The sequence below is a fragment of the Lolium rigidum genome, chromosome 7, assembly GCF_022539505.1.
Source record: "Lolium rigidum isolate FL_2022 chromosome 7, APGP_CSIRO_Lrig_0.1, whole genome shotgun sequence".
NCBI classification, from domain to species: domain Eukaryota; kingdom Viridiplantae; phylum Streptophyta; class Magnoliopsida; order Poales; family Poaceae; genus Lolium; species Lolium rigidum.
In genome coordinates, this window is record NC_061514.1 from 330691443 (window position 1) to 330705856 (window position 14414).

The window sequence follows — 14414 nt, forward strand, 5'->3', positions numbered from 1 at the left end:
ATTTTCATGTTACTAAAACACCTCTCTATATGCTGAAATTTTTTAAGTTACACTTGTTTTATCTTTCTATGCTTGTTGCATCATGCTTCGTGAATTTGTTTATTTACAAGATTCCTTTTCATAGGAAGCATGTTAGGCTTAAATGTGTTTTGAATTTTCCTCTTGATGCTCTCTTTTGCTTCAACTACTATTTCTTGCGAGTGCATCATTAAAACTGCTGAGCCCATCTTAATGGCTATAAAGAAAGAACTTCTTGGGAGATAACCCATGTGTTTATTTTTTTACAGTACTTTTATTTTGTATTTGAGTCTTGGAAGTTGTTTACTACTGTAGCAACCTCTCCTTATCTTAGTTTTGTGCTTTGTTGTGCCAAGTAAAGTCTTTGATAGTAAAGTTCATACTAGATTTGGATTACTGCGCGATTACTGATTTCTTTGTCTGTCACGAATTTCGACCTGCCTCCCTGTAGGTAGCTCAGAAAATTAAGCCGATTTACGTGCATGATCCTCAGATATGTACGCAACTTTCATTCAATTTGGGCATTTTCATTTGAGCAAGTCTGGTGCCTCAATAAAATCCATCTTTACTGACTGTTCTGTTTTGACAGATTCTGCCTTTTATTTCGTGCCTCTTTTGCTATGGTGGATGAATTTCTTTGTTCCATTAATGTCCAGTAGCTTTATGCAATGTCCAGAAGTGTTAAGAATGATTGTGTCACCTCTGAACATGTTAATTTTTATTGTGCACTAACCCTCTAATGAGTTGTTTCGAGTTTGGTGTGGAGGAAGTTTTCAAGGGTCAAGAGAGGAGGATGATATACTATGATCAAGAAGAGTGAAAGCTCTAAGCTTGGGGATGCCCCGGTGGTTCACCCCTGCATATTTCAAGAAGACTCAAGCATCTAAGCTTGGGGATGCCCAAGGCATCCCCTTCTTCATCGACAAAATTATCAGGTTCCTCCCTTGAAACTATACTTTTATTCGGCCACATCTTATGTACTTTACTTGGAGCGTCTGTTTGTTTTTGTTTTTATTTTTGTTTGAATAAATGCTTGTGTGGGAGAGAGACACGCTCCGCTGGTTCATATGAACACATGTGTTCTTAGCTTTTAATGTTCATGGCGAAGGTTGATCTTCTTCGTTAAATTGTTATATGGTTGGAATCGGGAAATGCTACATGTAGTAATTCTAAAATGTCTTGGATAATTTGATACTTGGCAATTGTTGTGCTCATGTTTAAGCTCTTGCATCATATACTTTGCACCCATTAATGAAGAAATACAAAGAGCTTGCTAAAATTTGGTTTGCATATTTGGTCTCTCTAAAGTCTAGATAATTTCTAGTATTGAGTTTTGAACAACAAGGAAGACGATGTAGAGTCTTATAATGTTTACAATATGTCTTTTATGTGAGTTTTGCTGCACCGTTCATCCTTGTGTTTGTTTCAAATAACCTTGCTAGCCTAAACCTTGTATCGAGAGGGAATACTTCTCATGCATCCAAAATCCTTGAGCCAACCACTATGCCATTTGTGTCCACCATACCGACCTACTACATGGTATTTCTCCGCCATTCCAAAGTAAATTGCTTGAGTGCTACCTTTAAAATTCCATCATTCGCCTTTACAATATATAGCTCATGGGACAAAATAGCCTAAAAACTATTGTGGTATTGAATATGTACTTATGCACTTTATCTCTTATTAAGTTGCTTATTGTGCGATAACCATGTTCCTGGGGACGCCATCAACTCTTTGTTGAATATCATGTGAGTTGCTATGCATGTCCGTCTTGTCTGAAGTAAGAGAGATCTACCACCTTAATGGTTGGAGCATGCATTTTGTTAGAGAAGAACATTGGGCCGCTAACTAAAGCCATGAATCATGGTGGAAGTTTCAGTTTTGGACATATATCCTCAATCTCATATGAGAACACTAATTGTTGCCACATGCTTATGCATTAAAGAGGAGTCCATTATATGTTGTCCATGTTGTCCCGGTATGGATGTCTAAGTTGAGAATAATCAAAAGCGAGAAATCCAAAATGCGAGCTTTCTCCTTAGACCTTTGTACAGGCGGCATGGAGGTACCCCTTTGTGACACTTGGTTAAAACATGTGTATTGCGATGATCCGGTAGTCCAAGCTAATTAGGACAAGGTGCGGGCACTATTAGTATACTATGCATGAGGCTTGCAGCTTGTAAGATATAATTTACATAACTCATATGCTTTATTACTACCGTTGACAAAATTGTTTCATGTTTTCAAAATAAAAGCTCTAGCACAAATATAGCAATCGATGCTTTCCTCTTTGAAGGACCTTTCTTTTACTTTTATGTTGAGTCAGTTCACCTATTTCTCTCCACCTCAAGAAGCAAACACTTGTGTGAACTGTGCATTGATTCCTACATACTTGCATATTGCACTTGTTATATTACTCTATGTTGACAATTATCCATGAGATACACATGTTATAAGTTGAAAGCAACCGCTGAAACTTAATCTTCCTTTGTGTTGCTTCAATACCTTTACTTTGGTTTATTGCTTTATGAGTTAACTCTTATGCAAGACTTATTGATGCTTGTCTTTAAGTACTATTCATGAAAAGTCTTTGCTTTATGATTCAGTTGTTTACTCATGTCATTACCATTGTTTTGATCGCTGCATTCATTACATATGTTTACAATATGATCAAGGTTATGATGGCATGTCACTCCAGAAATTATCTTTGTTATCGTTTACCTGCTCGGGACGAGCATAAACTAAGCTTGGGGATGCTGATACGTCTCCGACGTATCGATAATTTCTTATGTTCCATGCCACATTATTGATGATATCTACATGTTATATGCACATTTTATGTCATATTCGTGCATTTACTGGAACTAACCTATTAACAAGATGCCGAAGTGCCAGTTCCTGTTTTCTGCTGTTTTTGGTTTCAGAAATCCTAGTAACGAAATATTCTCGGAATTGGACGAAATCAACGCCCGGGTTCCTATTTTGCCCGGAAGCATCCAGAACACACGAGAACCGCCGGAGAGGGGGCACAGGCCCACCAAACCCTAGGCCGGTGCGGCCAAGGGGGGCCCGCGCCCCCCTATAGTGTCGGCGCCCCTTCGACCTTCTGACGCCGCCTCTTCGCCTATATAAAGCCCCTGGACCTAAAACCACGAGACGAAAAAGCCACGGTACGAGAAACCTTCCAGAGCCGCCGCCATCGCGAAGCCAAGATCTGGGGGACAGGAGTCTCTGTTCCGGCACGCCGCGGGACGGGGAAGTGCCCCGGAAGGCTCCTCCATCGACACCACCGCCATCTCCATCAACGCTGCTGTCTCCCATGAGGAGGGAGTAGTTCTCCATCGAGGCTCGGGGCTGTACCGGTAGCTATGTGGTTCATCTCTCTCCTATGTACTTCAATACAATAATCTCATGAGCTGCCTTACATGATTGAGATTCATATGATGATGCTTGTAATCTAGATGTCATTATGCTAGTCAAGTGGGTTTTACTTATGTGATCTCCGGAGACTCCTTGTCCCACGTGTGTAAAGGTGACGAGTGTGTGCACCGTGTGGGTCTCTTAGGCTATATTTCACGGAATACTTATTCACTGTTATGAATGGCGTAGTGAAGTGCTTATTTATATCTCTTTATGATTGCAATGTGTTTTGTATCACAATTTATCTATGTGCTACTCTAGTGATGTTATTAAAGTAGTTTATTCCTCCTGCACGGTGTAATGGTGACAGTGTGTGCATCCGTGTTAGTACTTGGCGTAGGCTATGATTATGATCTCTTGTAGATTATGAAGTTAACTATTGCTATGATGGTATTGATGTGATCTATTCCTCCTAAATAGTGTGAAGGTGACAGTGTGCATGCTATGTTAGTACTTGGTTTAGTTGTGTTGATCTTTCATGCACTCTAAGGTTATTTAAATATGAACATTAAATTGTGGAGCTTGTTAACTCCGGCATTGAGGGTTCGTGTAATCCTACGCAATGGTGTTCATCATCCAACAAAAGAGTGTAGAGTATGCATTTATCTATTCTGTTATGTGATCAATGTTGAGAGTGTCCACTAGTGAAAGTATGATCGCTAGGCCTTGTTCCTAAATACTGCTATCGCTGCTTGTTTACTGTTTTACTGCGTTACTACTGTTGCGTTACTACTGCTTGTTTACTGTCCTGGGCAAAGCACTTTCCTGGTGCCGTTGCTACTACTTATTCATACCACCTGTATTTCACTATCTCTTCGCCGAACTAGTGCACCTATTAGGTGTGTTGGGGACACAAGAGACTTCTTGCTTTGTGGTTGCAGGGTTGCATGAGAGGGATATCTTTGACCTCTTCCTCCCCGAGTTCGATAAACCTTGGGTGATCCACTTAAGGGAAACTTGCTGCTGTTCTACAAACCTCTCGCTCTTGGAGGCCCAACACCGTCTACGAGGAAAAGGAGGGCGTAGACATCGGTACCTTTCCGGTATAAGTGATTTACATGATCTCATGGTCATAAGGACTAGGTAACTATGTATCGAAAGCTTATAGCAAATAACTTAATGACGTGATCTTATGCTACGCTTAATTGGGTGTGTCCATTACATCATTCATATAATGACATAACCTTGTTATTAATAACATCCAATGTTCATGATCACGAAACTATGATCATCTATTAATCAACAAGCTAGTTATACAAGAGGCTTACTAGGGACTCCTTGTTGTTCACATAATACACATGTATCAATGTTTCAGTTAATACAATTATAGCATGGTATGTAAACATTATCATAAACACAAAGATATATAATAACCATTTATTATTGCCTCTTGGGCATATCTCCAACAGTCGTCGCGCGTGAAACCAAGGCGACGGTATTAACTCGCCGCGTGGAAACGACGTGTCCGGCGAAGACTGACCGGCGGCAGGCTTTTCCAGCGCGTGGAAGACGATGCGATGAGGACGACGATCGGTCTCTCTCGCCGACAAGTTGGGGCCACCAGCCGCGCGGGAAACTTTCTCGGCGGTTCCCGCGCTTTTCTCTCGTCCGGAGTCCCCGAGCGCTCCCCGGGGGGCCGGGGATTGCCTGGGCTCTCTGAACGGATGAAAGGCCTAATTTGGACGAAATCGAGGAGCCGGAGGCGCGACTGGACCGTTTTGGTTCATCCGGGTGAAAAAAATGCGTCCTGATGGCCTTGTCGGGGAGATGGCTGGAGATACTCTTACTTTGTATCAGTCTGATTCTAGATCCCCGCGCCTACAGTGCTTAGCTTATATTTTTGGACACCAACGTAGTACTAGCTAGTTTGTTGCACGCCATAATCAAGATGAGCTAAAAAGTAGGAGGCATGGCGTTGTGCACCACGGTTTAACCGATGAGATTGTTGTGCGGTGACATTTAGTATGTAAATAATGAGAATTATGATATCACGAGAAATGTGATATTACATGTTTCACCTTAATAGTAAAAACTAGTCCAACATTTTTTTAACATTTGACCAGATTCTTTGAGAACAATCAAATCATATAGTAGTAAATCAATACTATCAGTATATCATATGTCCAAATCAACATCTACATCCACAAGAAATGTCGGCATGGAATGGCGAATGATGATGATATCAAAAGATGAACCTGAAGCATCGTGTGAGGCATTGATATACATACATTCGGATGAACAAACATCCAGTACTAGTAATTAAGTAGGGATACTTGCACGCAAACGACACAATGTCAATACTGGAACGGCTCATACTGGAATCGGACACGATCCCACACCGGAAATGGCGGTGATCATTTCTTGGGCTTTGGCTGCTTCACTATCATCACCGAGCAGTGCGCGTGGTGGGCGCAGTAATCGCTCACGCTCCCAAGAAATGCCCTGAAATATGCAAGAGTTCAGGAGAAACCCATCACCATTGGCTTGAAGCTCCTCAGCTGAAACCTGCAGAATCAATGGAGAACAAAAGCAACGAATCAATTACCTCTTGATGGCGCCGTAGCCATGGCTGCCGACGACGAGCAGATCGGCGCCGTGCTTCTCGACCGCGTTGCAGATGACGTGCCTCGGCTCCCCATCGATCACCTCCACGACACCCTCCACCTGCGAATTTTGTTGGGAGTACAGCAATGCAATGTGATATGATCTTCTTACAATAGTACATATTTTTCTCTGTCGATAGAGGAATACAATCAGAGGAATTGGTTGTTGGGTGTTACCGAGTTGGCGACGCAGAGGCTGCGCGCCTTCTCGACGACTTCATCGGCCCTCTTCCGCAGGTCCTCCTCCACATACCTCACCATGTCTCCGGCAACGGCTAAAATGATCGAATTCCCAGAATTCAGTCAGTCAGCCAGTCAGAGCTTGCTCCGATCCAGCTAGCAGGTGAATTCAAAACCGGAAGACGGAACGATGAAGGATTAAAGAGAGGTGGGCGTACCGGCGCCGCCCATGGTGACGACGGATGACGCGGCCTGCTTGGCGTGGACGACGACGAGCTCCGTCGCCACTCCGGCTGTCGCCACGTGCCTCACGGCCCACTCAAGCGCGCTGTAGCTGTGGTCGCTATCGTCCACGCCGACCACCACCACCGTCTTGCTCCTCCCCTCCTCCACCGGACCCGCCGCCGCCGCGGCTTCCTTGGTCTCCGCCATATATACTAATCAAACGGTGCGATGACTAACACTGATCAGAGAAGGTCGTTGGCTTGGTTTGATGTGGTTTGCAGCTGCAGGCCGCGGCATATATATATAGACAGAGATAATGATCCGGGCACTTGGCTACTTGTCGAACGGTATATGGGGAGTGACGAGGATGCGGGCGAAACCGGCGACGGAGTGGAGCGCGGCCGCCGACGGGAGGTGGTTGGTACTGGTGGCACGCGGCCCCGGTTTCAGTCTAGTTTTTGTTGCATTTCGCTTCTCATCTTGTGTCCCGCTGGATGGCGACGCGACGGCGAGGACAGCGATGGAGCGGGGCATGCTGATCACTCTTTGTTTGTTTGGTGCGCGCCGATTGCTCATGCACTCTCTTGTTGAGGCAGAGGAGAATTTGAGAACGGGCACTCTCTTTTCGATTGAAATGGTAAATATCTATTTTTTCCTCTACAGAAATCTAAGAAACATGTTAGCAGTTTGAGCAGAGGCCGAGGCTTCGTTTAACCCTTTCTAAAGCTCCTAGCCGGTTGGCTTGTCCGAAGAAATCAGCGCGAGAAAGTAAGAAAAAGGTCAAAAAAAAAAAGATGCGGTTTTTTTTTCCGCAACTCGTGGTTTCATCTCACGTTGGATTTTGGTCACCTAAGCATTTTTTTTTGCGAAACACAGTACAATCAAAGACGCTCATACATACGCGCACACACTCACCCCTATGAACGCACACACGCACACCCTACCCCTATGAGCACCTCCAAGAGACTGCGTTGAAGAACTGATCCGGCAGGTCTTGAGATTGACGAAGTCACCACAGGCGCCTCGCTGTCGACGGGAACGTCGCCTCCCACTGAAGAATATTCCGCCTTTTTTTATGAGACACCAAAGTGTCAAATCTGGGATTTGAACTCTGGTGGGTTGGGGGTGCCACTGCCCTCCTAACCATCCAACCACAGGTTGGTTCTCACCTAAGCATTTGAAAGATGGGATTTCTATTTTTTTGCGCCCTCGAATCCTTAGTTGTACTCGGTGTTTGTTTGGCCTTTTTTCGGCTTTCCACTGAAAAAAGCCAACGAATTGAAACAAACGGGTAGCTTTGTCTGCGTGCTTTCCAAAAGCCAAAGTTGGCAATAGGCAGAAATCGCGAAGCTTCCCGCAGCTTCGGCCTTAACAGCGAACCGTTTTCTGGATCTACCCATTTCGTTTTTTTGTATTTACGATGGATTGCCACCGCGTAGCCAAATAACCCCTATCCAATCGTTTTCTTCTCCATCGCTCAACGTGAGCCAGACACGAGCTCCCGCCAGCGCCGCCACCACTCCCGCCGGGTTGCCTCCGCCGTCGCCCCACCTTCCGTCGTCCTCCCACCTGCCGCCGTCACCCCGCTGTCTCCGGCCGGTTCCCAGCTTCGGCGCTGACTTTCGCTGCTCCCGCTCACAGATCGACCGTGCCGCTCACCTTCGGCTCATCCCCATCCACCAGGCTGTTGTGCTCTGCTCTACGGCTCAGGGGCACCACTCGTCCGCCTCTGGATCAAGCTTGGCCGTTTCTAGATCGAACACGGCCGGGGCATGTGCGCCTGTGCAAATCGATTGGCATACTGAACTATGGATCAGTCAGCTGAATTTGTGCTTTGTTGTTCCATGAGTCGCGTTTATGCAATTCTTTGATCAGATAGATTAGATATACAACTCGGTACTGTTGTTCTATGGAGCGGTGTATGTAATTTATTTTCTATGTAGCCAAATAAACAGGTCATCAACTTAGCTCTGTACGTGGAGTGTGAATATATAGATATATGTGTGCTTTACAATTATGAAAAAACTAATAAAAATATTCATAGTATTTTATAGTGATCAATAATTTAAATAAGCACAAATATATGTTCTCAAAACTCTGGGGTATTTCAGACAATTTATTTGTCCATAGCTAGACAGCCAGCCAAGTTACCAAACACTAAAATTCAGAAAAGCAGCTTTCCTTGCGCAGCAGCTTTTGCTGCACAGCAGCTTTCCCTGCACAGCCAGCCAACCACAGCCCAAACAAACAGACCCTCAGTTTTCCCAGCTTTTTAGTTTTTCCTTAGTTTTTTCCAAGCCCTTGTCTTAAACCTTCACAAGGAGCTCGGACGGGAGGAATCCCGTTTAGTTGACCGTTCCGAGTGGGGCCGTATCGTGTGGGGCCGTGTCGTGTAGAGCTGGTAGAAAGTGACCGCGTGGGACATGCCGAGACCGTGTTTGGTCATACGAGCGGAGCGGGGGCCGTAGCGTGTGGGGCCGTAGCATGTGGAGCCGTGTGGGTCCGGGACGTGGGCACGAGTGGTTTCTGTCTCTTTCGTCCAGATTAGCAGTTTTCAATGCACATTTTTCCTCTCTCTCGCTCGATCTCATTCATTCTTGATTGTCCAAATTGGTAGCAAATCTAGATCAGCTTCTCCTTTTATTTTTTAACGCTTCATTTCTTTATGCCTTCGTTTTTTACACAATGAGGTAGGAAATCGAGGGCACAAATCCAGAAAAATATAGGATAAGCTGCATACAGCAGCCAACATAGCATAGATATATTCATGACAGATCCAACAGTATTACCGATAGATCCAACATAAGCTACATTTTACATGAATTTAAGCTGCTCTACAGAAAGAGTAGTCACATACAGATAGTGCAGTAGGCACGTTCAACGCCTCCAGGTAGCGCATGTGACTCGCTTGGAGGTTGCGCAGGTGAATCCCAAGTGCTTTGTGTTGGGCCATGAACGCATGCACGTTCACGGTCGTTCCAACTCTAGCGCCACATCTTCCAATGGATTCAGCATGGTTCACCAGGTAGTTGAAGTCGGTGGCGCGGAGCTTCCTGTTGCAGAAGGGGCACCTGTAAACGCCTCGAGCCAAGTGACGATCGTAATGGCCAGACTGCAGCCTCCTGAGGACGTGACGAGTCTTGGTGTGGAAGGACTCGTCGTCGCTGTCGACATCGCTGCTCTGCACCTGTCACGTAGCACCAAAGATCGTGCAAAAAAAATGGAGTCAATTGCAACGATGATGGAACAGAGAGTGAACAAAAGATCATGCATGATAATATGGGCACGAAAAAAAGAGGTAGCCTTAGGTACATTGGACACACTTATATCCAGGATTTGAGTCAGTGAACCAAAGATCATGCACAACAAATTTGTACACACAATTTGTTCACTGACCAAACTCTGAATCAATTTGTGCCCAAATATTCATCATCATCGGCACAAATTAACCGGATAGGATTGATTACTCACATAAGTTAACCGAATCTTAAACAAAAGCAAATCAGAAACACTAATAACGCAAGATCTAGAACTAGGAACAGGCGAATCCTAATAACGCAAGATCTAACACAAAATGATTGAACTAGGAACAGACGAACCCTAATAACGCAAGATCTAACACAAAAGAATTAAACTAGGAACAGATGAACCCTAATAACGCTAGATCTAACATAAGAATTGAAATGAGATAGGAACAAGGGAACAAAGGGTTACCTCCGGCTCGTCATCGACGATGCTGGTGTCGTAGGGGTTCTCCGGCGCGAAGTACGACACTGGTTCGTACGGGTCCCAAGCGACGGGGGCCTGGACAGGGCGGCGACTGATGCGTCGGCGGCTACGTTGGAAGCATCGACGGGGCCTGGACGGGGGCGGCGGCCGATGCGCTGGCGGCTACGTCGGAAGCGCCAACAATGGGCATCTCATTCTTCTCCATCACCGGCGGTTTTCTTCGGAGTTTTTTCTTCGGTTGTGGAGAAGATGATGGGACAGGAGAGACGGTTGCAGTGAGAATGAGAGAGTGAGCGAGCGTCGAGGGAGAGAAAGAGGGGCTCTATAAAGACGAAGGTGACGTGTACCGCAACATGCGTCCGCTATGCACGGCTGCAGCATGCACCGCGACACGAGGCTAACCCTGGGACGTTTGGTGTACTCAGTTATAACCTCGGGTCTTATGCAGAAATTTTATCTGTACTCAGTTTTCCCCTCGAGTACTTAGACTGGCAAGTGCAATATACTCAGTTTTACCCTCAAGTAGCTGGTCAACAGAGAGTCAACAAATGAGATTAACATAGCTAATTGTGTCATTTCATGCACAAAAAAATCCAAAAAAAAAACATAGTAGCACCTACTCATGGAGTCTTCCTACGCAACCTGCCACCTAGGAAACCTTAACAAACATAGATAAATCAAGTTTTACCACAAATTTCCACTTCTCAGAATCACTAGTAGCTATGAAGATGCATGGTTTTCCACTCAAACCCCTTTGCAAAACATCTTCCGCAAAACATAGTTTGTCTAAATGAGATCATAATTGTCACACCCATGTATATTTGAATTGAAAATAATTTGATGTAGCCCAATATGAATTATATTGTACAAAACACGCATTTTTAATTTTGTAATTCTTTTGTTTGAATCCCTCAGTCTATTTACTAATTACGTGCCCTTGTTTTCTCAGTACTACTCAGTTTTGCCCTCAAGTACTGTCACAAATGCTCACAGAAGCCCAAACTTATCCTGATTGGTTGAGCCGTTGTCACACGGGTCGACTCCACCAACCGTTGATCCACTGATCTAACGGGCAGTATACCCCTCTCCGTCTCTTCGTGGCCACCCATCTCTCTCTGTCGGTGGACAGTGTCACCCCTCTATTTATGTGCAATAACGAGTTTGCCACGGAACTATATTCCATCTATTTATGCATTATTTTCCATGATCTAAAAATGTTAAACTAAAAAGTGGTATAATTTTGGTATAAACAAGAGACATACATATTTGTGGATTTCGGTGAATGCATTATTTGTCACCCCTCTAAGAATTTTCAACTCTCTTTAGCATTCCTTTTTCTTTTAGGGAATATAGTTTGGGATATAGTTTTGGTAATTTGAAATGGCCCAAAAGTGGTATAATTTTGGTATAAACATGAGGCATACATATTTGAGGGATTTCAGTGAATGGATTATTTATCACCCCTCTAACAATTATCAACTATCTTTAGCATTGCTTTTCTTTTAGGGAATATAGTTTTGGTAATTTGAAACGGCCCAAACGTGGTATAATTTTGGTAGAAACATGAGACATACAAATTTGGCATATTTGGGGGATTTCGGTGAATGGATTATTTATCACCCCTCTAACAATTATCAACTTTATTTAGCATTTCTTTTCTTTTAGGGAATATAGTTTGGGATATATGTTTGGTAATTTGAAACGGCCCAAAAGTGGTATAATTTTGGCATAAACATGAGGCATACATATTTGAGGGATTTCGGAGAATGCATTATTTGTCACCCCTCTAACAATTATCAACTATCTTTAGCATTCCTATATTCCCTAACACTTTTTTTGGTAATTTCGGTGAATGCACACACTAACTTTGAAAACAACTACAAGTACATGTAACTGAATAATGGATTTGTAACAAGGGATCCCTTGTAATAACTTCTAGCGCCTGATGAGCAATGATAAGAATCCGATCGCAATTATACAAAAAAAAAACCAACCATCAGATTAGCTTGCTTCTTCAACTCAATCAGCTGCCTTAACTGCTGATGTCTACGCACGCTTCTATTCCTGTAGACAGTGTTGGGCCTCCAAGAGCAGAGGTTTGTAGAACAGTAGCAAGTTTCCTTTAAGTGAATCACCCAAGGTTTATCGAACTCAGGGAGGTAGAGGACAAAGATATCCCTCTCAAGCAACCCTGCAATCAAGATACAAGAAGTCTCTTGTGTCCCCAACACACCTAATACACTTGTCAGATGTATAGGTGCACTAGTTCAGCAAAGAGATAGTGAGATACAAGTGATATGGATGAATATGAGCAGTAGTAACGGCGCCAGAAAATAGCTTGCTGGCGTGCAGTTGATGGTAGTAATATTGCAGGAAGTAAAGATGCAGTAAAACAGTAAATAAGCGATGATTGAAGTATTTGGAAACAAGGCCTAGGGATCATACTTTCACTAGTGGACACTCTCAACATTGATCACATAATAAAACCACTCCACACTCTCTTGTTGGATGACAAACACCATTAATTGTGTAGGGCTACAAGAGCACCTCAATGCCGGAGTTAACAAGTGACAAGGGATTAACTTGTCAATGCCTACGGATTGTAGACTAGGGTTTAGTTAGATGTAGAGGGCAAGTAGATCTCGAAGGTTTCAGCCGAAAAGTACTCGACGAATATAAAACTAGGGTTGTGTTGACAGTAAATTTGATCCTCTCTTTGTCCCTCGACTCCCCCTTATATAGGAGGCGGAGCCGAGGGATTCGTAGTACACACGTTTACAGAGTCCGGGAGGGTTTCCAACCCATCCCGCAAGATTACAAACGGTGACTCCTATTACAACTCTAGCTTTCCTTAATAATATCTTGGGCTTCCGAATCTTCTTATTCTTCGGGTGATAGGCCTTCAGTAAACCCCGGGTACCTTCTTCGGTAGGCCCATTGGGTATGCCTATGTCAGTAGCCCCCGAGATTTTGCTTGAATCGCAGAGTCAGGGAAAATCTCCACCTTTATATTTATTCGACAGCTTTAAACTTTTCTATATTTCTTCATATGAATTTCTATATTGTACGGGGATAATGGTAATTGGGGCTAGTTCATCCGACGGATCGGTACTAGTTAACTGCTCTAGTGGCAATCCGCAAAAACCTACTTCAAGATCACGTCCCCGGACATGATCTCGGGATACCGGTGTAAACTTCGACGAGGTGCCGCTTAAGGTCTTACCATTCTGTCAAGTCCCGAGTTATATTTATCGGGTACCTAACGCGTCCGTTAGGATTTTTCTTCGTATCCGTTGATACGGATAAAAGTAGCAAACCGACGTCGGAGACGATGCCACGCCACTCGAACGGATGCGGGGTCTTACCTTCGCAAAGTTTTGCGGCATTCGAAATTGTTCGCAACTTTGGCGTTACGAGAATATATTATCGAGTGCTTATTCGGCTGTTGGAATGGCACATTTTATTGAGTCAACGGATGACTTATATTGCTCTCCCGATGGGAGTATATGTAGAGTTACTTATAACTCGAAATATACTCTCTTGTTCTTCTATCTTTCTCTCTTTTTTTTTATAATGTCATCGGGCACGCGAACAGCGTTCCCGATGGGAGTAGCCCCCGAGGCTACAGCCAAGGACTTGTGCTTGGGTGTAGGTGATGGCGTGTAACTCACACGTTCGTTGGGAACCCCAAGAGGAAGGTATGATGCGCACAGCAGCAAGTTTTCCCTCAGAAAGAAACCAAGGTTTATCGAACCAGGAGGAGCCAAGAAGCACGTTGAAGGTTGATGGCGGCGGGATGTAGTGCGGCGCAACACCGAGAGATTCCGGCGCCAACGTGGAACCTGCACAACACAACCAAAGTACTTTGCCCCAACGAAACGGTGAGGTTGTCAATCTCACCGACTTGCTTGTAACAAAGGATTAGATGTATAGTGTGGATGATGATTGTTTGCGAGAGAACGATAAAGAACAAGTATTGCAGCAGATTTGTATTTCAGTATAAAAGAATGGACCGGGGTCCACGGTTGTTGACTGCCAAAACCCACCGGCGGGCGGCGGCCTTGTCAACACCGTAGAGCCGGGAAGAGCCTAGAGCTGCGGCTGGCTGAGACCCCTCCGAGCGACGGCCCGCAATGCTCTTCGGTCACACGCGGTGATGCGAAGTGCAAGGGCGTGCCACCTGACCTATACCCGGTCGGGGAAGGTGATGGGGATGCCTCGCTTAGTTTCTGCGGGGCA

The 14414-nt window shown here is 44.5% G+C and overlaps 1 protein-coding gene across 1 annotated transcript; it reads right to left on the reverse strand.

Moving 5' to 3' along the window:
• Window positions 1-5756: 5756 nt before the first annotated feature.
• LOC124677043 (universal stress protein YxiE-like) lies at window positions 5757-6763 on the reverse strand. Its single transcript, XM_047213042.1, has 4 exons — window positions 6440-6763; window positions 6219-6316; window positions 5984-6102; window positions 5757-5880 (listed from the first exon to the last, which is right to left on the reverse strand). The coding sequence occupies exons 1-4, from the start codon at window positions 6651-6653 to the stop codon at window positions 5793-5795; spliced, it is 519 nt and encodes a 172-aa protein (XP_047068998.1). The 5' UTR covers window positions 6654-6763; the 3' UTR covers window positions 5757-5792.
• Window positions 6764-14414: the final 7651 nt, after the last annotated feature.